This window comes from Mustela nivalis (assembly GCF_964662115.1).
Source record: "Mustela nivalis genome assembly, chromosome: 5".
Lineage (NCBI taxonomy): Eukaryota > Metazoa > Chordata > Mammalia > Carnivora > Mustelidae > Mustela > Mustela nivalis.
This window is the reverse complement of record NC_139024.1, coordinates 83318844-83346158: the sequence shown is the minus strand read 5'-3', so window position 1 is coordinate 83346158 and position 27315 is coordinate 83318844. Positions and strand designations below refer to the sequence as shown.

Here is a 27315-nt window from a genome sequence, read left to right as displayed (position 1 = left end):
CAGGTCTGAGAATCCCAGCAATACAGCCCCCTCTGTGACGCACCTTGGTAGCATGCCGTGGACGTCTGTGCCAGTCACATAACCTTTTTCATGGTAACAGTCAGAATTCCCAGCTAAGGAAGCTGAACAGAATCTGTGACACAGCAGTGACAACCCACAGACACAGAGCTCCTAGCAGCGGCCTCCCGCCTTGCCAAAGCTCCGGGCCAACTTCCCTCCTCACCCCGGTCTAGACCCCACTCTCCATTCTTGCATCTCCTGCTCCCCTTCTGTTCTCACCAAACCTCCTCTTCACAGCATCTGCCTCTCCTGGAGGTGGCCCAGGCAGTGGTAACACGGCTGTGGGAGGGGGCAGAACTCAGGAGAGTGGCCCTTCCTCTTGAGGACATTTAGGTCCTACATCCCACGGCCAGTGCCTAGAGAGCAGGGACAGTGTTTTATTCATGTCCTCGTATCCACACAGCAGCTGGCACCACGCCTGGCAAACAGCAGGCCCTTAACTATTCCTGACTAATGAATGAGCAAATGTGACCAGCTCAGGAAATCCTAGTGTCCCTACCCCAGGGGCTGGCCCAGTGCTCTGTCCTTAGTAAAAGCGGGACTAGTGCAGGCTTCTGCGGGAGGCCCACTTCTCAGCCCCACGACTACAGAGCAGCTCTCCACTGCTCCGGTTATCCCTGCTGGAAGAGCAGGGAACTCCAGGGAACATGGGAGCTGGCCCAAACACGTGCTGGGATTCCCAGCTCACTACACTCTTTCTCCCTGGTGTTGAGAACGTGAGATTGTGACTACAGGAAAAGCTGTGCTCTTCTATACGTGTGTGAATAAGCTTGCGAGAGTGCGTTTATCCACGCACAGGAAAAAGACAACAGTCCCACAGATCTGCCGTACCCAGTGGGACCGGAGGAGTCTATGCAGTAAGATGAATGTGTCCAGACTAACCTCAGCAGGTAAGAAGGGCTGTGTGAGGCTCACGCTTCTCTACACAGTGGGTAGAACTCACCGACAGGAGTCTCCAGGTTACAGGTCGAACCTCCCTGGGAACCCCTGGCCAGCTACACTTCCTCAGTTCATCTGCAAACAGAGAACAGCTGTGTTGGATGTGCTCTTCCCACAGGGCCCTAAAACGAACCTCAGCCGGCACTGCCTGACTCCGCCCACCATTCCAGAAAGACCGCCGCCACCAGCACCAGCGGCTACTGACAAGCACAGGGAAAAAGCCCCCAACAGCAGCCCTGAGCAGCACAGTGGCCAAGACACGGCTCCGCAGTGGTGAAGCGGTCAGCTCGGAGGTCAGACTTAGAGGGGAAAAGGAAGCCCAGTGAGTGTGGATTTCAGTCCGAATCGCCTTGAGGAAGGGGAGACCAAAGCCAGGAGAGTTGCACTATGGTCTACGGGCCACAGAATCCAGTCCCACCTAATTTGGTCCCTAATTCCTAGGAACATACTTCTGACTTAATACCTGCATGTCACTGCAATGGGCACCAGATCAGGAGATGCTGGAAAAGTAAAAGAAGGAAGAATAAAGAGCAATAGCTTCCAGGTCTCTCTGGGAGAGTTCCAGTCACCAGGAGCTCCTACCTCGCCCGGGGGGGGGGGGGGGGGGGGCCAGGGACTCACCTAAGTCAGTGTTGTGGCTGGAGAGAAGCTGCCGAAATTTTTCTAGGCGGGTTTTCTCCCGAACAGTCATCGGGGGCGCCCCAGACGCATTCTGGTCAGAGATGCGGGCAACCAGGGGAATGATGGGTCGGAGAGGGAGGGACTGCTGTTTGTGCAGTGGGTTCCTCAGGCATGTATCACCTGCGATTGTGAAAGAGAGACCGGGTGGCATGTGGAGGATGGACAAGAACGAGCCTTACGCTGGCAGCTTGGCACCAGGCCCCCTGCCGAAACCGTGTCTGTGCTGCCTGAAGGTGCCCGCTGAGAGGGGCCGGACACCCAAAGGAGGAAGGATGGGCTGGGTTGTCGATCACCCCCTACTGAGGCGCCTTCCATGCTGTCAGAGACTCTGAATGCCAGAGCAACTCTGAGCACTTTTGTGGCCACTCTAGAGGGCAAGCAAATGTTTTCTTTCTACCTCAACTTAGAATGTTCCTTCATGCCTAATGTTGCGTTTGGGGGGAACACAGCCTGAGGCCATGTTTGCCTTCCCTTTCCACATCACAGAGCACATGAGAAATGATGACACCACTCAAAACTGTTCTCGGCCCACCCACGTGCCCCGAACACCAGGTGAGAAGCTCTGTCCCAAGGCAATTCTGTCTGGGGAGGCTAAAGTTCCTCTGTGCTCCCACATTTCCCACCCAGAGGAACCAGGTTTTAAGCCTGCTGGGATGTGACTGAAGGAACAGGAGCACAGACTCGAGCAGAACCATATGTCTGGTTCTAGACATTTCTAACCTAGTGGTACAGGACTGACACTGACTGAGTCCTCACTATGCGTAAGACATCAGGCAGGCCACATTTACCTGCGCTCCCTCGGATTCTCACAACACACGGTAGAGAACTGGCACTCCTTTATGGAGGAATAAACTACAACTCAGAGGGGTGAATGGTGATTTGCTAGTGAGAAGACCTGAGATGCCACTTTAGGTCTGTGTGCCTCCAAAAGCCCTTATTTATTTTATTACCCCAAAGAAAACTCAGTGTTTTTGTTTTAAATTCTGACTGTCCTTCCATGGCTGTTCCATATTCTTTAACTGTCTGGGCCTTAAAAAGCAGTAGCCACAACCAGAATTAAATGAGGAACACACACAACTAGAGGGTTGACGGAAATGCCTGCCACAGGGTATTCGGCTGGGGTGCCTCGTGTCACATGAGGCCTAGAAAATGTGCACCACACACTGCAGAGCTGAGAGCAATGCGCACTTCTGATAGCACGGATTTTTTTTTTTAAAGATGTTTATGTATTTATTTGACAGAGAGAAGACAAGCAGAGGGCAGCAGGCAGAGGGAGAGAAAGCAGCAGGATCCTCACTGAGCAGGGAGCCTGATGCGGGACTCGACAGGGCCCCTGGGATCAAGATCTGAGGTGAAAGAAACTGCTTAGTGGATTGAGCCACCTAGGTGTCCCTCTAGTATCAGACTACTGGATGAGGCTCACAGGAGGGACCATAAAAGCAATGTTCTGGACGGTCCCAGCTGCATATGTGCAGCACCTTCACTGGAGGCTGTGGCCGGGCCTTCCTCACACTGGGACCCTTGGAGACCCTCAGTCACAGCACAAAGACACTTCCAAGAGACTACAGCTATGGGCCTCCATCAGCTAACCGCGAACACCCATGTGGGCATGGCCCTGAAGGTTCAACCTGGGGCCCGGGCCAGTGATGGAAAGTGGCTGTGGAATAATTTTAAAGGCATTACGGCTTAATTTCACGACCACATGCTTATTCTGAAACTGCAGAAGTTGTTCCCTTAGAACACAAGTCAGACACACTCCAGGACTCAGCCGTTCCTCTGCTTCCTTTTCACCCTTTACCCGCCAGCTGTTCTAACTTTCACTGGAATGATGACAACTTCCCCCTCCAAGCTCAGAATGACTGGCTTCCACAAAATCCCTTAGGGCAACATTACATACAGCCATGGATGCTTAAAGGAGTACAGTGACAGTCCCCAAACATCGGATAAAGCCACCATCACCTTGACCAGTTGCTGAAAAAAAGAAACAGGAAGGGTGTCTCCTCCCACCCCACCCAACCTGATGGGCAGGGAGCTGTGACCCAGAGCCTTCAGGCCCCCCTTGCTCCATCCCTCGGGAACAGGGAAATGTCAGCCCTATGCTAGTGACTGCTCCCAGGGCTGAGGAGGCCAACCAACAGTGCCAAATGTCTGCAGCCACGAGCAGTTTTACATATGTTCGTTTATTCTTAAGCCTGACCATGTCTACAGCAATGTGAAGCAACCAAACTGCAGAAGTTTGGGAAAGGAAGAAGAGAATGGCAGGCAACTCCGAGGGTCAGGAACTGAAGCCCCAGGGAGCCATTAAGGTGGGAGAAGCAAAAACAGCCTATGACCTCTTAGGTCACTGATGTCTGAGGGACTCAAGCTCTCACAATTATCAGCCAATGAAAGATCTGAGTGATGCCCTAAAGAAAATCTGTTTATTTTAAAGGCATTCTGCTGAAAAGGCTGAAGCTCTGAAGGGAAGCAGGATGGACTTACTGGAATTTCTGGACAGCTGAGCGTCACTGCTGGACTTGATGACCTTGTAGCTGGCGGGAACATCGGATGTTGTCGACTGGGAGCGCTCTGGCTTCACCCTCAGCTTGCTGTGGTTTTCCAGGACTTGGGCTGCAGTTGCCAGAGCAACTTTCGAGTTTAGAGTTTGGAAAGAAGGGGAGGAAAAGTCCTCTTCCTCGTCATCGCCAATGTCCCAAGCATCACTGGTGTTCCGGGCAAACTCATGGAAGCTGGAGGCCTTCTTATTCTTCAACGGAACTGTGTTGACTTTGGAGCGTTCTTTGATGAAGCTTTAAGAAAGGAAACATCGTCACCAAGGAATGATCAGACACAGGACACATGTGACCACCTTCACTTGCTTAATATTAACAGTATGTCAAACTACCTCGTACACAGTCTTTTCCTTTCTCAAACAAAAAAACACTCGCACCCACTCCTTACCTAGATGCATCTGGACCAGCACTATGCTCCAGAGGCAGACGCAGCAAAGACACAATGCTCACCAAATATCCCATGTGCTCCCCTACGATTCCCAGCCCCCTCCAACTGAGGGGAGGCCAGATGACTAGTTCCAGCCAAAGCGCTGAGGTGAGAAGTGAGGTAATCCCTGCCAAGTCGAAGCAGACAAGAAAAGTGTGAGTTCTCTCTATAAGCTTTCTTCTACCACGGTAACGGGCTGGAGGTGGGGGGCAGAGGGTGGTTGCCTCCCTCACCTGGGAAACAGAGTGGCCGCAAGGAGCAGGGCCTGCCCCCTTCTCTCACTCAACTCTGCTTGGGACACCTAGCATGAGCAAGGAAGAAACGTTTGTTGTGTCAATACACTGAGATTCCAGAGTTAATCTGTTATGGCAACATAACCTGAACTATTGCTTAGAGTAGAAAAGAAACCACTGGCAGAACCAGAGATAATTTTAGGTAGGTCCATATGCAGCACTAAACACTGAGCTCCAGAATGAATGAGCTGTTCCTTTTTTATTCTGTTAAAGCCCTTCTGCTAGCCTAGAGGAGATGGTCTCATTTGGTGCTACTTGGTCTTGAAGACTATTTTTTAACAAAAAGAGGGCAGCCTCAAGGTCCACATATTCATAAGCAACGTCAGATAGCTTTGAATTTTATTAATAAGATTGTTTGGGGTGGCTGGTTGGCTCAGTCAGTTAAGGGTATGCCTTCAGCTCAGGTCACAATCCCAGGGTCCTGGGATCAAGTCCTGCATCAGGCTCCTTGCTCAGGAGGGAGCCTGCTTCCCCCTCTGCCTGCTGCTCCCCCTGCCTGTGTTCTCTCTCTGACCAAAAAAAAAAAAAAAAAAAAAAGGATTGTTTTGTTTTTTACTGTGTTTATTTTTCTAAAGTTACTTTCCATTTTTGGCAATGATAACTGGCTCTCTAATTCTAATTTAAAGAAGTGATAGGGTTTACTTTAAAATACAAATCTGGGACACCTGGCTGGCACATTTAGTGAGTCATGTGACTCTTCATATCCGGGTTGTGAGTTCAACCCCACACTGGGTGTAGTGATTACTTAAAGATAAAATCCTTAAAAAAAATAATGAAATATAAATCTAACTGAGTTTTTTAAAGAGTTCATTCTTTTAAATCCATTTGGTAAATAACAGTACAGACTGTGGCAGAAAAACTATAAATATGGTGCATAATTAAAGTTTGGGAAATACCACATTAGCTCACTGATGAAAGAGAGCCTAGCTCTAAGAGTTACGCAGACCATTACTACCTTCCTGACCTTTTCCTCTTTATGTCTCCCCATTAACATCTGCAGGCTCTTATTCTGGATCCAGGGGACTAAGTGGCTGGGACATTTCTTCTTCTTTTAAAATATTTATTTGTTTTAGATAGAGTGTGCACGTGCTCATAGGCACATGTAGTGGGAGGGGCAGATGGAGAGGGAGAGAGATCTTAAGCAGACTCCATGCTGACCCAGAGCTCAAATCAGGGCTTGATCTCCTGACCCTGAGATCACTACCTAAAACCAAGAGTTGGATGCTGGTTGGGACATTTCTAACTCAGTCTTGTCTAACATCTCTTGAATCCCAAACCCTGTATAAGTTTACACCTGGGGACTGGAATGCACTGGAGTAAAGACATCATTAAATGCCTCTGTTTCCTCTGGCAACGCACAGTGACTTTAGCAGGGAAACAAAGCTCTGCCAGAAGAGCAGAAGTTCCCCCATTTCCAGGAGCTGTTTCTTCCTCCTGGGCAGAGGTGGGGGGCCTAATAAACCATCTCATCTCACTAGAGGAGTCCAATGCTTATTCTGAAAGATAATGGTTATTGATACTGATTAATACAGTCTGATAACTCATACAGTTCATCAAATGTCCCTACTATTAGCATCAGAAAGGTAGTAAGATTTTACTGAGGCATTATTTTCAAACACCGGTCTCACATAGAGTAAAGAAAGAAAAGACATCACACAAAATACAGGAGAGAAAACTAGATTACAAGGCGTAGCAGTTTAAATGTGACGGAAACAAAATACCATTTTCTTTTTCTTTTTTTTTTTTTAAGATTATTTATTTATTTATTTGACAGACAGAGATCACAAGTAGGCAGAGAGGCAGACCGGGGGTGGGGGGGGGAGTGGAGCAGGCTCCCTGCTGAGCAGACAGCCCAATGCGGGGTTCAATCCCAGAACCCTGAAATCATGACCTGAGCCAAAGGCAGAGGCTTAACCCACTGAGCCCCCCAGGCACCCCAGAAACAAAATACCATTTTCCACCTGCTCAGTTAGCAAAGCTCTAAAGAGCAGTTCTCCTCAGTGCTGACCATCTGATACTGCCGGATGTGAGGGGGTATACTGTACAGCCTTTTGGAAAACAATTTGGCAACATACCATACCATAAGCCCTAAAACGGTTTGTAATCTCTGATACTAACAAATAACCAGAGAGTCAAAGAGGCTTTAAGGCAGTTTATCATGGTGTTACTTATTTTGGTTAAAGACTAAAAACAACATAAACATCTAGAAATTGGAAATGATGAAATAAATCACAGTTCAGCCACCAGACAAAATGTTATAATACCCCTGAAAAGCACATCTTACAGGCTATTTAATAACACTAGAAAATGATCTCAATAAAGTGAAAATTGGAACCAAAAAATATTTTTATAATCTCTATATTAAGAAAAAAGTACATGCATAGAGAAGACCAGTAAGATAATAGATCACAATGGTAACAGTGCTTATCACTAGGCTGTGGAATTATAGGTGATATCTAATTTCATTTTTATAGGCCTCTGAATTATTCGTGTTTCCTACAGTGAGCATAATATTTTTATTTATCAGTGGATAAGATTGTTGGCTTTCAGCAATCCCTAAAGTAAGGGTATTTATAAACTTACTGAATGAACAATCAGAAATGAACACGAGCTCAATTCAAAGAAAATAAAACTGGAGCAACACATTGTGAATATATGCTGTCAAAAATCCATCCGTGAGCCAGAAAAGGCAAATTACTCCTCTGCGGACCTGGTGAGGCTGTATGTTAAGGACTTGTCACCATGCCCGCTTCTCCTTTGTTGAGGGGGATGCAGGACCCACTGCCTGCAGTACACACCTCAGAAGGTCCCCTGTCAAGAACAAATAGGCAGGGGTCGCCTGGCTGGCTCAGTTGATTAAGCATCTGCCTTTGGCTCAGCTTATGATCCCAGGGTCCTGGGATGCAGTCCCCATCGGGACAGGCTTCCTGCTCAGCAGGGAACCTCCTTCTCCCTCTCCCTCTGCCTTCTAGTTCCTCTGCTTATGCGCTCTCTCTGTCCAATGAATAAATAAAACCTTAAAAAAAGGAGAACAAACAGGCAGATGTGCATCAATAAAAAAACTGCATAGGATTCTATGGTTATTGTTGTTTTCCTCTTTGGAGGCAATGTTTACCTCAAGATTGCACATCATGAACCCAACAGAGTGATATGGAGTGGTAAAGATACCAAGGTAACTACTGTTTTTTCCTGGCTGTTTCCTAAATACTGTCTCTTGCTTTTTTATTTTATTTGTATTTGTATACTTATAACTATTATTTTTTTTTGAGAGAGCAAGAGCATGCACATGTGCCTGTTGCAGGGCACAGGTTGGGAGAGGGGTAGAGAGAACTCAAGCAGACTCCTTGCTGAACGTGGAGCCTGCCACAGGGCTTGATCTCAAAACCCGAGATCATGACCTGAGCCAAAATCAAGAGTCAGGTGTCTAACTGACTGAGCCACTTGGATGCCCCCCCTTTTAAGTAGGTTCCACGCCCAACTTGGGGCTTGAACTCACCACCCCAAGATCAAGAGTTGAATGCTCTAATGACTGAGCCAGTCAGGCACCCATCCTAAAAAGTCTTTTGATATTTTGAGGATTTTAAAAATAAGCCATTAAATCAAGAAGCTGAATTTTAACTCTGGCAAAATAAGTGGCTGGATGCTGAATGAACACTGGCTGAAGCATGCGCATACTCTGGCCTGGGTTAAAACCCCACACCAACCATGTTGTCGCAAATGGCAAGATTTCATTTCTTTTGATGGCTGCATAGTATTCCATTGTGTAAAAAAAAAAACAAAACCCACACCAAGAGACAGCGTGTGGAGCGTTGGGCTTTCTATAAGAATGAAGAATGTAAATCATTTGAGTGGTGCGTACATAAGGGTGTGTTATATTTTTCTTTACACCTTTTTATGCATTTCAAGTATTTTATTATATTTTTTGAAGCAGATGAAGATTCAGTGTAAGTCAACTATTAAGATTAAGAATTGGAATTTTCTCTGATGAAGACTTTTGCAAATAGAAATTGGAAGGACATACTGCAGCACACTACAGAGCAAAGAAGGGAGGGAAGAATGTCATTCCCTGTGACAGAAAAACGGAAATTCCAAGCAGACCATTTTGAGAAATCACTTTAGGGATACCTATTCCACAAAACCCAAAACTCAACCAACCAGTTAAAAAAGTCAGCTCTGTCCTCAGGAAGAGACCTTCGTGGGGGAGGGGGTCCCTAAAGGGGTAGGAGTCTGAGGACAGAAGGTTGGTGAGAACCATTCACAGAACCAAAGAGGCATTTCAAAGTGAAAAGGTACCTAGGTTGCCACTGAGAGAAAGCAAAAAAGTCTAGACCAGCAACAACGGGGCTGAAGTGTTTTCATGTTTATCAATTCTGTTCTCTCTGGAGGAGATAATATAAATTTACACGTACCCAAAAGTTAACATGTATTGGCTATTTATGGGGTGCCAGGTTCTGTGCTACTATATACACCCATTTTCTGATGAAAGCTCATTCGTAAGGCTATGAAGTACTATTATTATCATTACTATTTCCATTTGCAGATAAGGAAACTGTGGCTTACTGAGGTTATAAGCCAATCTAGGTCTACCTGACCTGGGAGCCTGCATACACTCTTTCTTACTAATCCGCCTAGAAAAAGAGGTCTAGTAAGCTCTGTGGCCTGGGTAGAGTTGTTGTAAAGGGAACTGAGCACATAACACCACAGCTTTAATTTCCCAAGTGTGCACAGCTGAGAGTCCCAATGTTCTCGTCTTGTAGTAATCACCTCCTGTGTACACAGAACAGGATGAGTATGTTGGTGGTCAGAATGGGAAGAAGCCACATCCAAGAATACAATCCTTGGAGAAGTCTCTCTCTTCCCTTTTGACATCAGGAGTCACAACCAGAAAACCAATCCAGGTAATGCTGGCTGAGGGTACCTCTGGATAAGAGGCTGCCTCATTTTAACAAGGTCCCCCAAAATTTATAACCAACCCAAGACACCATTAGGGTGGCTCAAAGTTTAGCCAAGATTGTTTAAACAGATCTACATTAATCTTACAACCCAGGTGGCCTCTCACAGAGACCTTCATTACACTCTTTCCCTGTTCAGCAAAGAGCTTGATTCTCTCTCTCCCTCTGCCTGCTGCTCTGCTTATTGTGCTCTCTCCCTAGCTCTCTGTCAAATAAATAAATAAATAAAATCTTTTAAAATATAAAAAAAGAAAATTAAAAAAAAAAAAATAGGGGCACCTGGGTGGCTCAGTGGGTTAAGCCTCTGCCTTCGGCTAGGGTCATGATCCCAGGGTCCTGGGATCGAGCTCCGCATCAGGCTCTCTGCTCAGCGGGGAGCCTGCTTCCCCATCTCTCTCTGTCTGCCTCTCTGCCTACTTGTGATCTCTGTGAAATAAATAAATAAAATCTTTTTCAAAATTAAAAAAAATAAATAAAAAGCACTTTTGAGGGCACCTGGCTGGTTCAGTCAGTGGAGTGTGCAAGTCTTGATCTCAGGGACATAAGCTTAAGTGCCATGTTGGGTATAGAGATTATATAAAGATAAAATCTAAAAAAAAAAAATTAAAAATTAAAGGTACTTTCGCAAAGACCTTATTTAATCCTCACAACAACTCTGACATGAGTCTTATTATTTCTATTTTATAGATGGGGAAACTAAAGATCAGAGAGGTCGTAATTGCCCAAGACCATGGAGCTATAAGGTGGTGAAGAAAATGAGACTCAACAAGGGCACATGACCCTGAAACAAATAGCACATCTGAGAGAAACTTCAGTTGTTTGGTGAATGGTAACTTGTTAAGTGGGAACACAAGCCCCAAAGGATATTTTGAGCAAGAATGGCTGCAGGTCCTACTGGTTAGGAAACAAAGGACCAATCACTCTATAATCTGATGGATACTACACTGTTTTGCTGATAGGGTTGCTTGCTTAATAGAAACAGGATACAAGTTTATTTAGAAAAAAAACATCTGACACTGGTAAGGGGAGTGAAGCAAGTGGGGGTTATTCAGTAACATACAAATCCACCCAGTCATCACAATAACTAGCATGGCTTCCTGTGAACTAGTGTTGTAACTCGGAACTAGGACCTATCATGTTCTAGCATCAATTCAGAAAACAATAAATTTAGAAGCTTGTCATACCATCAAGTGGCCAATGGGGCCACTCTGCAGTAAGACTAGTTTTATTTGAGCTGTAAAAATTACCGCAGGCAATCTGATCACTAATGGTAATAATTTGGCAAATTGAAGTCACTATATCCAGACAAGGAACGGTGTACTCGGCTTGTGCAGTTTAGGTGATTGAAGAGCCAGCGTAAAGGCTTCCGCTGTGATGGGGATTAACCACACAGTAATTAATGGCAGTCTGAAGTGGAACGATAATCGTGTAGTGGAGAAAGTAATAAAAATGTCCCAACAAAGGTACTAAAATAAGGGCGATAAATGTTTTATAGTAACAACCTGGAATTGTAAAATGGTCCGTGCAGACCTAGATGCTGTCCCATGTTGCAGAGCACTAATAACAGACCTCCATGTGCATGAAAAGGGGAAGCAATTTATTCAGTGACAATTACATTCCTCCCAAATCACAGAGCTAAGTGATTACTTCTATTGAAAGTCTGATTGCAACTCTGATGAATGATCAGGGAGAACATTGGTGGTTTTATATAACTAATAGGTGGGAAAACAAAAGTGGAGAAAATGTGTCTTGGTAGCCTGGGATATGGCAAAATTCCTCAAGACCTGGCCTCAACAGAGAATCAAGGAAAACTCACTCAGTAACAGATGCACACACGGTGTGGTGACTCTGACACGAACATAAAACAGGACAGTACACTCTGCTGTCTTACGTGTGAGAGGACAGACTGATTTCTATGTTAGCTATGTATTTATCAAAGCCCATTATAAAATATGCTGGAATGGATCTATTACCGATCAACAAATCCTGGACATGAACAGAACTGGCTACAAGGAACAGAACACTCAACTACAATGCTGAAATTGTCAAGACCGTGATGTCAGGACACTCGGGCAGGTGTCTCTGCGGGTCTCTTGGCAGTCCCTCAGGTTACAAGGTAGCTGCTGAAGCTTTCAGCATCTCATTTTCCCATTACCACACTGGAAAGCAGGAAACATGCGTGGAGACAAGAAGAGGCTCTCTTCACAAAATGATCCCTCTGGTCAAACAAGAAAATCCTTCCCAGTACCTTCCTTCAGGAGACTTTCTTTTATATCTCACTTCCAGAACCAATGAGATGAGCCCACAGTAGGCCAGTCACTGAGATTACCAAGAAATTATTATTGAAGGCTTCAACTAATATGGATACCTACTCTATGTATGTTTCTCAATAGCTGAATAAAATTATGGTTCTTGAGCAAGAAACAGCAGGGGCAGGGAGACTGTTGAGTCATGCCTGCTTCTTTGGCCAACAGACTAGATAGTCTATTACTGGTAAAACCAAGAAACAGGATCCATTCTACTTAATGGGAATGTCACAGAAAACATGCTCCCCTACCCCGCCCCCAAGAATAGCAAGGTATGAACTAGAGGCACTGAAGTAAAGTCCATGGACTAAGTAAATGCAGTGATTTTACTCCTTCATTCCAGAAATGTTTACTCAGTGCCTACTAAGTGCCACATGCTGTTCTAGGTACTAACGGCAGAATGGTGAATAAAACAAAGTCCCTTACCTCAAAGAGTTTACAGTCTAGTGGTTTCTGGTATAAAAACTGTGCATTACAGAAAATAACAGCAGTCACACTTCCACAGTAATTCAGAGGACTGTACCTTCCACACACTGGCTAATGTGCAAAAAGAATGAGTTTGGGGGGTGCCTAGGTGGCTCAGTGGGTTAAGCCTCTGCCTTCGGTTCAGGTCATGATCTCAGGGTCCTGGGATCTAGCCCCGAATCAGGCTCTCTGCTCAGCAGGGAGCCTGCTTCCCTCTCTCTCTCTCTGCCTGTCTCTATGCCTACTTGTGATCTCTCTCTGTCAAATAAATAAATAAATAAATAAATATTTTTATTTAAAAATTTAAAAAAATTTTTTTTTAAAAATTAAAAAATTCTAAAAAGAGTTGACAGAATTACAGAAAGTTCACCACATATTCTGCTAAGTTACTTTTTTAAATATTAAAATACTGATAATGTACATCTGACACAGTATTTTTGTGGGTATTCAAAGTATTTTATTTTATTTATTTTTATTCATTTGACAGAGAGAGAGATCACAAGTAGACAGAGAGGCAGGCAGAGAGAGAGAGGGGGACACAGGCTCCACACTGAGCAGAGAGCCTATTGCGGGGCTCAATCCCAGGACCCTAAGACCATGACCTGAGCCGAAGGCAGATGCTTAACCCACTGAGCCAATCAGGTGCCCCCAAAGTATTTTAATATAATCTTTACTCCTTCCTTGACTGTGAAGGGAAAAAGGGTAGGTACTATTACACAGTCCCCAGAAGGATGAAAACCTAGGTCTTCTATACCTCTCAAATCACCCAGCTTTCGCTAAAAACTAAGCTTTCCTAGAAATAAGTCTCTAAGATTAGCATACTCAGAGATAGAACCCAAAATTTTTAGAAAATCTGAGAAGATGACCCATCCCCTCATTTAAATTCACTGTGGCTGAATGACAGCCCATGAGAGAAAGGAGTGATAAAGTGATAATTGAGGGTAGGAATACACAGCCACACATCTTGGGATTTAACCAGCATTTCTACTATGTTTGAAAATAATCCATTAGAATTTTACTAGAGAAATAACCCCCCGGGAGCTTTTAACTCTACTGTATGGCTGGGTTTCTTTGAGGGTGTCAGAGAAAAAGAGGACCTGAAGAATGCCAGCCTTCCAGTTATATTCTGTTTGCCCTCGTTCTCATAAAATGTAAGGAACAGGTGGCAGACCTACACATATTCAGAAGCAATGAACCCCAGAAACCAGAAGAAGGTCATCAATCGTCCAATTTGGGGACCACATTTAATCAATAAAGATTCTTCCACTACAATAGAGTCCAACACCAAACCCTCTATACACCTGCTTCCGATGTAGGAAAACAAAATCTCTGATGTGAATTAGTTTCCCACTTAGTAATAGACTGTTTAGAGATAAGAAGATTGCTTATCTTCTGATCCAAAAAAGAGCAGGGGAGAAGCTAGAAAAGATCAAAGCAGAAGCTGTCATTGCGAAAAAAACAGGGGAAGGTTCAGGAGTTTTAAAAGAAGTATATGCCTGGGGACGCCTGGGTGGCTCAGTTGGTTGAGCAGCTGCCTTTGGCTCAGGTCATGATCCCAGCGTCCTGGAATCGAGTCCCACATCGGGCTCCTTGCTCAGCAGGGAGCCTGCTTCTCCCTCAGCCTCTGCCTGCCATTCTGTCTGCCTGTGCTCGCTCTCTCTCCCTCTCTCTCTGATAAATAAATAAAATCTTAAAAAAAAAAAAAAGTATATGCCTGAATGGAAAAATATCTTGACTTACTTTTTGGTGAGCCGAGGATCCAGAGGTGGGTGCTGTGCTCCATACACAGGCTGGATGCTAAAAGCAAGAAAAAAGAAAGCAGCAAGTTGTCAGGAAGCTAAACATGTTGGGTAAATACCATCTGCGTCACAAAGTTGGAAGGGACTTTGAGAAACAGGTTACCTCCAAGAACAACCATATCCACGCCAAAGGATAGCAAACTTTACAAAAAAAAAAAAAAAAAAAAAGTCTCAGGGTGCACCTGGCTGGCTCATCAGTAAAACATGCGACTCTTGATCTCAGGGTCGTGAATTTGACCCCCACATTGGATGCACAGATTGCTTACCTAAATAAACTTAAAAAAAAAAAATCAATCGATCAATCAACTCTCTGGAGAATGTTCATCCTCCACTGGGGCCTCAGCACCTTACACACCTGACCACTGGAAGTTCTATCTGTAAAGAAGGCAGCATGGAAAGGTAACAGGCTTTGGAGCTAGGGAGAGCATAGTTTGAATGCCAGCTCCGGCGCCCACCACCTCTGTAAACTGGCACGAAATTACATGACCACCTTGACCCTGTTTTCTCATTTGTGACATGGGAGCACCACCTACCCCAAAGGCTCACTTGGACTAAAAGACAGTGAAGCAACACAAGATACCAAGGGAAGGGTGACCCAAATGACTCTCACTCATGGCTGGTAGGGGTATTAGGTGATATAACTCACTTCCAAAAACAGTTTGGCCATATCCAGGAAGAATGAAATATGCATGCCCTGAGGCCCAGTATTTTCATTCTCAAATCTATACCTTTTTTTTGGTGGGCAGCAAAACAAGGTTTATTGAACGATGGTAAAGTGATAGTACAAGGCTCCTGAAGAGGGAGGGAGGCTGAGAGGGCTGCCCTCAAATCTGTATCTTAAGAGAAATACCTACATGTGTGTGTCAGGAGGCATATATAAAACTATTTATAGCATCAGAGTTCCTTTTGTCATAAAGCGAGAAATAACCCAAGTGTCCAAGAGAAAATAAACCGTAATATGTTTGTATCATCAAATATTATACAGCAGCATAAACATACGAAGTCGGGCTGCAAATCGTAATGCGCATGAATCTTCCAAATGTCATGTTGAGCAAAACAAGCAAATAGTACAAAAGTAAATACTGTATGATTCTACTTATATACACTTCAAAAACAGGCAAAAGGATTTCTGTCATCTAGGGATGCACCCATAGTAGTAACATCATAAAGCAAGAAACAATGAACATAAAAGGATGTGGTTATTTTGGAGGGAAGGAGAGACATGTGATTGAGAACAGACACAAGTGTGCTTCTGGGGTGCCCCCTCTGTGATTATTCATCAAGTTACATACTGCATGGTTGTTCCACGTGATAGGTCACAGTAATAATAATAAAAAAAAGAGTGACTAGAGAATACAATATCCATATCCAGCCAAACTGTTGCTCAAATACAAAGGTGACAGAAAAATATGTTGCAACGCGTAAGAACTCAGGAAGAAGGATTTCCTTGACTCCTTCCTGAAGAAACTGCTAGAAGAAAAACTTCAATGAACAATGAGCTAAATGGAGAAACTACAATAAAAGGACTGGTGCAGAGCATTGAGCAGATTTTGTCTGACAACTAACTCTTAAATTTGAGGCTTTATGGTTAGAGAAGAGAATGTAAAAACAATGTAATTGGCAAAGGTGAAAATGAGACATAGGACAGAATGAGTAAGTATGTTGATTTCCTCAGCTTTCACTGACAAAGCTCAAAAGCTACTTAAAGCTGATAGCTCAAGAGAGGTGAGTGGGGGGATAGGGCGCCGGGGTGATGGGCATGAGGGAGGGCACGTGAGGTAATGAGCACTGGATGTCAGATGCAAATGACGAATCACCGAATTCCACCTCTGAAGCTAATAATACACTACATGTTAATTAAACTGAATTTAAATTAAAAAAATTTTTAAAAAGCTGAATGCTCAAGTAATAGAAGCATAAGTGTGTTTTAGGATAGAAGATAAAACTAAGAGAAATAATATAATCAACTAAAAGCAGGGGGAGGAAAGGGCAGGAAATATACTAATTTCATCATTGATCATGGTAAGCAGTCAATAGATGTCTCAAGAAATATGGTATAAAATTATACTTACCGATGCAATCACTAGAATAAAAACACAAATTTCCCCAATTATCAGTATAGACACATGCAACCCCACCTCCCAAAGCAAGTTCAGTCCCCACGGTAAAAATTTTTCATTCATTCATTCATTCATTTTTTAAAAAGATTTTATCTATTTATTTGACAGAGAGATAGAGAGAACATAAGTAGGCAGAACAGCAGGCAGAGGGAAAGGGAAAAGCAGGCTCTGCACTGAGCAGAGAGCCCAATGTGGGGCTCGATCCCAGGACCCTGGGATCATGACCTAAGCCAAAGGCAGACGCTTAATCAACTGAGCCATCCAGGTGCCCCAAGATTTTTCTTTTAAAGAAAATATTAAAAACAGAATTACAATAAAATGTATCAGTCATTCCAGTAAATCGAAAAGGGCCAAACTTGCCTATTAAAAGAAAAAGGATTGTTACTAAGAGGGGACTGGTTAATTATGGTGTATCTGTTAAAGGATGAGGCCTGTTCTATACCCACTGACATGAAACAAACTCTAAAACACTAATAAAAGATGCAGAGCTGTGGGGCACCTGGGTGGCTCAGTGGGTTAAGCCTCTACACTCGGCTTGGGTCATGATCCCGGGGTCCAGGGATCGAGCCACGCATTGCGTTCTCCGCTCAGCGGGGAGCCTGCTTCCCCCTCTCTCTCTCTGCCTGCCTCTCTGCCTACTTGTGATCTCTGTCTGTCAAATAAATAAATAAAGTCTTTAAAAAAAAAAAAAAGATGCAGAGCTGAATGCATAGCATATCACCATTTTTGTGGAAAATCATTACAATAAAACATATCTGCATACTTACATAGGTTTAGAGTATCTCTGAGCAAATACACAAGACACCAGTGGCAAGGTTTTGGAAGAGGAACTGGAGGACTACAGGACGTGGCAGCAGAGAGATGAGTTTTTACTAAGCACTTTTTTGTGCCTTTCCGAATTAGTATCATGTACAGGTAACCACCTTTTTAAGATATAAATAAAGCGATCTTAAGGAGACATCTGGATGGCTCAGTGGGTTAAGCCTCTGCCTTCAGCTCAGGTCATGATCTCAGGGTCCTGGGATCAAACCCCACATGGGGCTCTCTGCTCGGCGGGGAGCCTGCTTCCCCCCACCCTCCCTGCCTCTCTGCCTAGTTGTGATCTCTGTCAAATAAATAAAATTTTAAAATTAAAAAAAAATTTTTTTTAAGTGATGTTAAGAGGACTGGGAGGTTTAAATGAGACAATGGGTAAAAAGCCCTTTAGCCAATTCTGGGCAGGTAGTAACAGTAGCAGGTAATGAGATAGATTTGCAAACATCAGAATGCTGCCTGGTTCAGCGTCCAAGAAATGTTGGCTTTCCTCCTCCCTCCCATTTGGTAATTTACTCTTTACCCAACACTTAGAAAGTAGAACAAGGTTACCAAGTACTTTGTTTGACATAATAGATGTGATCCTAAAGTTGCTGTTAAGTAAAAATGCAGCCAATTCAATCATTTTCATTTTTATTTCTACTAAAATTCCAGTGAGAATGTTCTTATGTACAATCTTTATGGATATGACCATATGACCATATGGATATGACCTTTTTAGCAATTAAGAATCTCTAACTCCCCAAACTTTTCCAAAAGGTTATTCAGTAATTTGCAAACAAACCATTACATACACTACTACAAAGATAAAAAAAATAAATACAACTTTAACATGTTTAAACAGTTTACAGAGTTGTGTAGGCAGAGGAAAAGAAGAAAGAAAATGAGAGATCAAAGAATAATGGGAGAGTCCGACTTACAGAAAGAAAGCTGAAACAAAACAAAAATGAAAACACAAACAAAGAAACCCAAAAGGCATAGATGCGTGGAACAGAAAACCCAGAAATAAAGCCACAACAATTCCATGGTCACTTAATCTTTGACAAAGCAGGAAAGAACACCCAATGGGAAAAGGACAGTTTCCTCAACAGATAGTGTTAGGAAAACTGGATGGCAACGTGCAAAAGAAAGAAACTAGACTACTTTCTTATACCATACACAGAAATAAATTCCAGATGGATTAAAGACCTAAATGTGAGACCTGAAACCATAAAAATCCTAGAAGAGAACACAGAACTCTGACATCAGCTATAGCAACTTCTTCCTAGATATGTCCCCTGAGACAAGGGAAACAAAAGCAAAAATACACTATTGGGACTTCATCACAATAAAAAGCTTCTGCACAGGGAAGGAAACAATCAAGAAAACTAAAGACAACGTATGGATGAAAGAAGATATTTGCAAAAGACATATCTGATAAAGGGCTGGTATCTAAGATATATAAAAAAAACTTCTAAAACTTAACCCCCCAAAACCAAATAATCTAGCTTAAAAATGGTCAGAAGACAGGCACAGACATTTCTCCAAAGAAGACACACAGATGGCCAACAGACACATGAAAAGATGCCCAACATCACTTATCATCAGGGGAATACAAATCAAAACTACAATGAGATATCTCCTCTTACCCATCAGAATGACTAAAATCAACAACACAAGGGTCCCCTGGGTGGCTTAGTCAGTTGAGTGTCTGACTCTTGGTTTCAGCTCAGGTTGTGATCCCATGGTCCTGGGACTGAGCCCGCATCAGGCTCCATGCTCAGTGTGAAGTCCGTTTGAGATTCTCTCTCCTTCTCCCTCTGCTTCCCCCCTCAAATAAGTAAATAAATCTTGAAAAACATAAAATAATCAAATGAAATAAAATCAACAACACAAGAAACAACAGATGTTGATGAGGATGTATAGAAAAAAGAACACCGATGCACTGTTGTTGGGGGCGCAAACTGGCACAACCACTGGAAAACAGTTTGGAGTTTCCTCAAAAAGTTAACAGGGGCACCTGGCTAGCTCAGTAGGAAGAGCATGAGACTCTTGATTTTGGGGTCGTGAGTTCAAGCTCCATATTGGGCGTAGAGATTACTAAAAACAATAAATTAAAACTTTTGTAAAAAAAAGTTAAAAATAGAACTACCCAATGATTCAGCAATGGTACAACTGGGTACTTACCCAAAGAATACAAAAACACTGATTCGAAAGGATACATGCACCTCTACCTTTACAGCAGCATTATTTATAATAGCCAAGACATGGAAGCAACCCAAGTACCATCAGTTGATGAATGGATAAAGATGATGTGGTACATATATACCATGGATTACTTAGCCATAAAAAAGAATGAAATCTTGCCATTGGCAACAAGATGGATGGAGCCAGACAGTATAATGCTGAGCAAATTAAGTCAGTCTGAGAGAGGAAAACACCGTATGACTTCACTCATATGTGGAATTTAAAAATCAAATGAAAAAAGAGGGGTAAAGAGAAAGAGACAAACCAAAAAAACAGATTCTTAATTATAGAAAACTGATGGTTACGGGGTGGGGGGTGATGAGTTAAATAAATGATGGGGATTAAGGCATGCATTGATGTGATGCACGCCAGGTGATGTGTGGAAGTGTTGAATGACTATATTGTACACCTGAAACTAATATAACACTGTGTTAACTAACTGGAATGAAAGTAAAAACTTTTTTACAAGGGTCATTGATTTGTATTTTAATGTTTGCAAATACTCTTAGGATGACAACACTTGAGCTCTCCAAGTTTACAAGCCTCTTTGTAGCAAAATATAAAGATCAGAGGATAAACTCTGCAGGAAGGTTTCAACAGGCTGGTTAGGTGAATGGGCAGAAAAAAAAGAGAGGGTCCTTAGATTCTCTTTTTTAAAAGGGTATTACCACCTGCGAGTAATCCATGCAGAAAAAAGGCAATCCTAATTGTGCAGGCTTACAGGCCAAAGGCCATTAATTACTATCCAAGAAGGGGATCTTAAAATCACAGTAGACTGTTTCTTAGATATGTCAACCCCAACGTGCTGCACAGCCAGAAATGCCAAGATAAGTAATGGACTTCCTCAGCAAAGGTATCAGAGCCCAAGCTAAATTTAACCTACTCTCAAACTAAACCATGATGTATCTATATCTAGAACACTTTAATTAATCAGTTTACTGAATCTCAAAAAGGAGAGGAAAGACATTAGAAGAGAAACCAAGATGATCACAAAGATGAAATGAAGACAGACTAAAAGCCTGGTGATGAAGGTGGTCAATTTCCTGGAATTTATAATTCACCTGTCAGTCTGAACCGTTGCTACTCCTCCCAAACCACACTCGAGAGCAGGCTGGTCTCCACTCTGCCTTCCAAACTTTAGTTTAGTTCCGAACTATTTTAGTAGCTTCTTAGCTACTAAATCAGGCTCTTCTCCCATTTTAGTATGGTATCCAATCTGAAACAGCCCCTTCCAGATCTACACCCCTCAACCATGAGATCTTCCCTGACACTAGCCCCTAGCACTCACTCACCCATGCCTTCTCTGATTCCCTAAAATACATATAAATCAGGGCTTATACTGCCTTTTTTTTTTAAGATTTATTTATGTATTTGACAGAGATCACAAGTAGCCTGAGAGGCAGGCAGAGAGAGAAGAGGAAGCAGGCTCCCCGCTGCGCAGAGAGCCCAATGCGGGCTCGATCCCAGGACCCTGGGACCATGACCGAAGCTACAAGCAGAGGCTTTAACCCACTGAGCCACCCAGGCGCCCAGGGCTTATACTGCTTTTAATAAGTAAATAATTTTTTTAAAATAAACTCAATTTAGATCATAACATAAGACACACCCAGGTTGGTGTTCAACTCATACATACATAAGAAATGAGACATTATGAGATCAAATGCTACACACCCCTCCTGCCTGCCCTCGGAAACCACTTTATTGCATCTGCCATTCCTCACCCTCATCTTTGTTTTTACATTATTTTCCATGTTTGTATCCCTAAACAATATATTGTTTTCCAGGTTTTTAAAACTTTATACAGGGGCGCCTGGGTGGCTCAGTTGGTTAAGCGTGTGCGTTCAGCTCAGTCCATGATCCCAGGGTCCTGGATTGAGCCCCAAGTTGGGTTCCCTAATCAGCAGGGAGTCTGCTTCTCCCTCTCCCTGCCCCCCACCCTTATCCCAGCTTAGGCTCTCGCTATCTATCGCTATCTAACAAATAAAATATTTTTTAAAACTTTATAGAAACGGTACCACACTATACACATGACTTATTTTGACTAGTAATCATAACTGCGATTTCTTTTTTAAAGTAGACTCCACACGCAGGATGGAGCCCAATGCCGAGCTTGAACTCACGACCCTGAGATCAAGACCTGAGCTGAGATCAAGAATCACTTAACTGGGGGGGACACCTGGGTGGCTCAGTGGGTTAAGCCACTGCCTTCGGCTCAGGTCATGATCTCAGGGTCCTGGGATCGAGCCCCACATCGGGCTCTCTGCTCAGCAGGGAGCCTGCTTCCCCCTCTCTCTCTCTCTGCCTGTCTCTCTGCCCACTTGTGGTCTCTCTTTGTCAAATAAATAAATAAAATCCTTTAAAAAAAATAATAAATAAATAAATAAATAAAAAGAATCACTTAACTGACTGAGCCACCCAGGTATCCCTAAATACTCCTTTAAATATTACTTAATTTCATGACTGGCTAACTGGTCTCTCCAACACAAAATTTAAAAAACATTTGCTCCAGGGGTGCCTCGGTGGTTCAGTCAGCTAAGCATCTGACTCTTTTTTTTGTTGTCGTTTTAAGATTTTATTTATTTGAGAGACAGTTCTTGCTTTGGCAGCACATACACTAAAATTTATTTATTTGAGAAAGTACACAAGCAGGCGGAGGGAAAGAGGGAGAAGCAGATTCCCGACTCCCCACTGAGCAGGGAGCCCAACCCAGGGGTGAGGGTGGGGGGCTCGACCCCAGGACCCTGGGATCAATACCTGAGCCAAAGGCAGATGCTCGAAAAACTGAGCCACCCACGCACCCCTAAGATTCTGACTCTTGATTTTGGCTTACGTCATGATCTCAAGGTTGTGAGATCAAGCCCTGCCTTGGGCTCTGTCCTGGGCATGGAGCCTGCTTAAGATTCTCTCTCTTCCTCTCCCTCTGCCCTTCCCTGCCCCCTCTAAACAAAACAAAACAAAACATTTGCTCCACACAAGGGTAGAAAGCACTTTATTAACAAATTTAACAGATTTAACAAATTTTAACATGTGTTACATTTCTTAAGAAAATAAAGCATTGGGGAGACCCCTGAAGTCCTCACTGCAGTTTCTCCCCAGGAGATAACCACAATCCTGAAGCGTGTATGAACTCCTCCCCATCTGTTTTTATACTTTTATACACATTCACATACACATAAACACCATACAATACTGCTTCATTTTAAAACTGTACACAAGAGATTGTGCACTACTTATCTATCCATATCTTGCTTTTCTCAACAGTGTTTTCACCCAGCGGCACTTTTCAGTTTTTTTCTGATTACAAAGTAACATATGTGTAGTGGAGAAACCAGAGAGTCAATGATAACCAGCATCCTCACCAGGGGAAGCCAAGATGCCAAGCAGGTTTTCAGCTTCTAGAGAGCAGTGGTGACACCATGTCTTTTTCTGCAGTTCCCTCACCACCTGGCAGAGTGCAACACACCCCAGCAGGCACTTATTAACAACAGTTAGTGAGTGAAGACGGAAGCTCTACAAACCCCAGGCCTCTGCTCTGGCCGGCTAGTGGCTCGCAAGACCTCAACACTAGAATCAAAGCCCGCATCTTGGAGAAAGCACACAGCATCTGAGAAGAAACGAATGCCACAGCAGATGCCACAGCAGAGACAAAACAGCAAAATTCCTGGTCAGCCTCCGACATTCTCCTTAATAAAACCAACACCACGGGGTGTATTGGCACAGCAGGTTTGCACAGTTGCAACAGTGCAAAAACCCTCAGTTGGAAAAATCAACAGGTGTTTGTTTAGCGCTGACAAAGGATCAAATGCAAACACAGGAACAGACCTATCTGATTTAAAGCCAAACGTACTGGCAACTGATTTGGGTTCACACACTCACTTGATGGAAGTCTTCCAGAGCTGGGGTTCTACCCTCTTTCGGTGATAATTTAGTACCTTCTAGTCACTTACTTCATCAGTAAAACATTTCCAAGGTAAGAATAGGTTGTAATATAACATGCTTGCCCAGACAGGCTGGGAGAATAACCATGAGTGCACGTTATGGAAAATAACCAAATGACAGAGGTTTTAGTTGAAAATCTACAGCCTCCTAATTTTAAGTGATGAGACACTTTTCTCAACTTCATTTAATGCTAAAGAGAGCTCCTTAACTTTAACAATAAACACTTTTGGGGCACCCTGCTTGCTCAGAGGAGTGTGACTTGATCTTGGGGTCATGAGTTCAAGCCCCAGGTAGGGTGTAGAGATTAAATAAATAAAATTTTTAAAAAATAAACATTTTTGCTTAAAAAGAAGGAGAAGCCTAAGCAGGGGCACCTGGCTGGTCAGTCGGTTGAGCATCTGCCTTCAGCTCAAGTCATGATCTCAGTGTCTTGGGATGCCCCATGCTGGGCTCTGTGCTTGGTGGGGAGTCTGCTTGTTCATCTCCCTTTGCCCCTCCTTCCTGCTTATGCACACAGATTCACATGCGCGTGTGCTCTCACTCAAATAAATTAAATCTTTTTTTAAAAAAAAAAGAAAGAAAGAAAGAAAGAAAAAAACGAAGAAGCCCTTCCCAGAAGGACTGGAAATCAAAATGTGGGAAATGAGCCGGGCTTTGGCTCACATCTGTCTCTCCCATTTCGGGTCTTATCTACATCTTTTCGCTGGAAACGCCCACACCCCCGGACTAGAGGAGGTGCTTCAACAGGTGTCCTAATCTTAGCAGAGACTGAGGGAAGGCAGAAGAAGTAGTACAAAGAGCACTGGACCCAGAATCAAGAAATCTGCAGTCCTGCAGTGTGATTTGGGGCCAGTCACTTACCCTCTCTGGCTTTAGTTTCCTTACACGCAGTGGCCTTAAAGTCAAATTATAACATTTCATAATTTCATGACACTGAGATGTTCACGGGGCCAGCAACTCCTTACTTCCCGAAGCACAAGATAGAAAAGCCCACCTTCAGGGCCTCCATACCATCTACTCCTACCTACCACTCATGCCTGCTGTGAGTGAAAAAGCGAAGAGAAATATCCACTGATGTGAGTTGAAACTAGTAACTTTATATTTTTTGTGGATTTCATTTATTTATTTGAGAGAGTAAGCGAGAGAGAAAGGGGGGGGAGGTAGGGAAAGTAAGGCAGAGGCAGAAGCCCGTTCCCAGCTGAGCAGAGAGCCCCACGTGGGGCTCAATCCCAGAGAATCTGGGATCATGAGCCAAAGACAGCCACTTAACTGACTGAGCCACCTAGGCATCCCAGGGCAGCCAGAATATTTTTATGAAGGGGAACGTGATCGTGTCACAGCCCCCACCAACCTTCTAATGGCAACCTACTGCTCTTAGGATAAATATCAAAGTCTTTAACTTGGCCTCTCTTTCCAACACGAAGTGCCTAGAAGACTTGAGAGTTTGGAGTTCATTCTAATTACAAATGAAAGAGAGGTCTGCAAAGGGCCAAGAAGAGAAGCAGGAGGCTTCACCAGCAGTCCAGGCAAGAGAGGACTCAGTCTGATCCATGCAGTCGAGGTACAGGTGGTGAGAACGACTCAGATTCAGGGCCTAGTATGAGCAGCCAACAGGATTTGCTTTCGAACTAGGTGTGGCAGGAAGGGAAAGAAAAGAGCCAAATGTTAGGATTTTTGGTCCGAGGAATCTAGTGATCCGTGGGACCACTAAGTGAGACCGAATGAACGGCTTTGCAGGAGAGGGCAGATGTGGAAATCAAGAGTTCTGTGTGGATATGTTAAGTGTGAGATGCCTATCAGACAGTCAAGCAGAGATGCATGCATTATTCAAGATCCGTATGGCAAGAGCTTCCAACACAGGAACTCAGCTTTCTTTCCATTTAATTCAGGGCTCCTATCCCATTGGTTCTCAAAGTGCTGCCCCCAGGTTAGCTGCAGCACTATCATCTGGGAACTCCTTAGAAGCTCAAAGCCTCAGGTCCCACCCCCCAGACCTACTGAGTCAGAAACTCTGGATATGGGGCTGGCAATCTGCGTTTCAACAAGCCCTCCAGGTAACTCACTGAAGTTTGAGGATGACGGCTCGCAGTCATACTCCTTGTCCATAATGATCACCTGATAGCCACAGCTGCCCTGCATGAGGCTTCTCTGTGCCTCTGTTAACCCTCTGCCTCATAAACAATTAGGTCGTACTTTGTTTTTCTGTTGTTGTTGTTTTTTTTTAACCCACGACTACTGGAAACCCCAGACACACCACTGATCAAAGTGTTTGAATTCCAGTTTCAGAAACTAAAGCAAGGGGGAGAAACGAAACGGGAACTACAACAATCACAACTATTGCTTTCATGAGAGCTACTATTATTGAGCACCTTGTACGCACTTTCTACGCATTATGTCATTAACCCTCCTAACAGCCTTATGGGGTAGGTACTCTGCTCCCATTTCACAGCTCCTCTCTGGAGCAAGGCACAGAGAGGTTACAAAACTTGCCCTCCTGGGTCACACAGCTAGAAAGTAGCAGAACTGGGATTTGAACCCAGGGAGTCAGGTTCCAGAGTCTGCTTTTTTTTTTTTTTGGATATATAGCTGACAAATAACATTGTGTAACTTTAAAGTTTACCATCTTAGCATTAGCTAACGCCTCTGTCAAGTCAAATAATTATCATTCCTTTTTTGTGGTGAGAACAATTAAGACCCAGTCTCTTAGCAACTTTGATGTTTATAATACAGTGCTGTTAAGTATAATCACTATGTCGTGCATGAGATCCCCAGAACTTTTTTATCTATTAGTTGTGAGTTTCCAGAGCCAGCATGCTTAACCACATAGTATATAGTGTCCCCTATCTTTCTAAGCATCTACACAAGAACCACTTACTGTAATAAATAAGCGCATAAGGTTCCCATGAATAACTGAGAGAACTTTAAAAGATGCGAAATTCCATCAGGTTACCAAATAACCCAGCAATTCCACTCCTACGTTAACTCAAAAGAATAGAAAACACACATCCAACAAAAATCTGCACATGAGTCTCATAACATTGTTCACAATAGCCAAAAAGTGGAAACAACCCAAATGTCATCAACTGATGAGTGGATAAACGAAGTGACGTATAGTTGCACAATGGAATATTATTTAGACATAAAAAGGAACAAAATATTGATGCATGCTGCAACACAGGTGAGCCTTGAAAACATTATGCTTCATAAAAGAAGCCAATCATGAAAGGCCTCTTTTCACATTATTCCATTTATATCAAATGTCCAGAATAGGTAAATCTATACACACAGAAGGATTAGTTGCCAGGGGCTGAGGTGAGGATATGGACACAAGGTTTCTTTCTGGGGTGATGAAAATGAACTGAAATTGGTGGTGATGGTTGTCTGGAACTATCTATACTTTAAATGAAAATACAAAATACCCCTGAATTGTACACTTTGTACACTTTGAAAATGAACTGAAATTGGTGGTGATGGTTGCCTGGATCTATTTATACTTTAAATGAAAATACAAAATACCCCTGAATTGTACACTTTGAAAGGGTGCATTTTTATAGCCATGTGAATTATATCTCAATAAAGCTGTTATTTTTTAAAAGGAGGCTTAATTCATTTTAAGTTTAGGCTAACTTACTAAATAGAATGCCTACCTGTTGTCATTAAGGTTGCTAGATCACAACCAAAGAAACTGAAAGTAACTGCCATCACTTTGAATTTTTACCTTTCAATCTGTAGAGAAAACTAGT

General features: G+C 43.3%; 1 protein-coding gene across 4 annotated transcripts in view; it reads right to left on the bottom strand.

The window, feature by feature from the left end:
* TBC1D22B (TBC1 domain family member 22B) overlaps nucleotides 1-27315 on the bottom strand; it is a 74601-nt gene that overhangs the window by 44800 nt on the left and 2486 nt on the right. For 3 of the 4 annotated variants that reach the window (XM_082732287.1, XM_082732285.1, XM_082732286.1), the window contains exons 2-5: nucleotides 14416-14472; nucleotides 4162-4469; nucleotides 1621-1800; nucleotides 1004-1074 (exon numbers count right to left, since the gene is read on the bottom strand). In XM_082732287.1, the coding sequence (XP_082588413.1) occupies nucleotides 1004-1074; nucleotides 1621-1800; nucleotides 4162-4469; nucleotides 14416-14472 (616 nt within the window). Of the gene's footprint in view, nucleotides 1-1003; nucleotides 1075-1620; nucleotides 1801-4161; nucleotides 4470-4682; nucleotides 4813-14415; nucleotides 14473-27315 lie in introns of those variants that run through there. The other variant, XM_082732288.1, reaches the window with a different exon arrangement.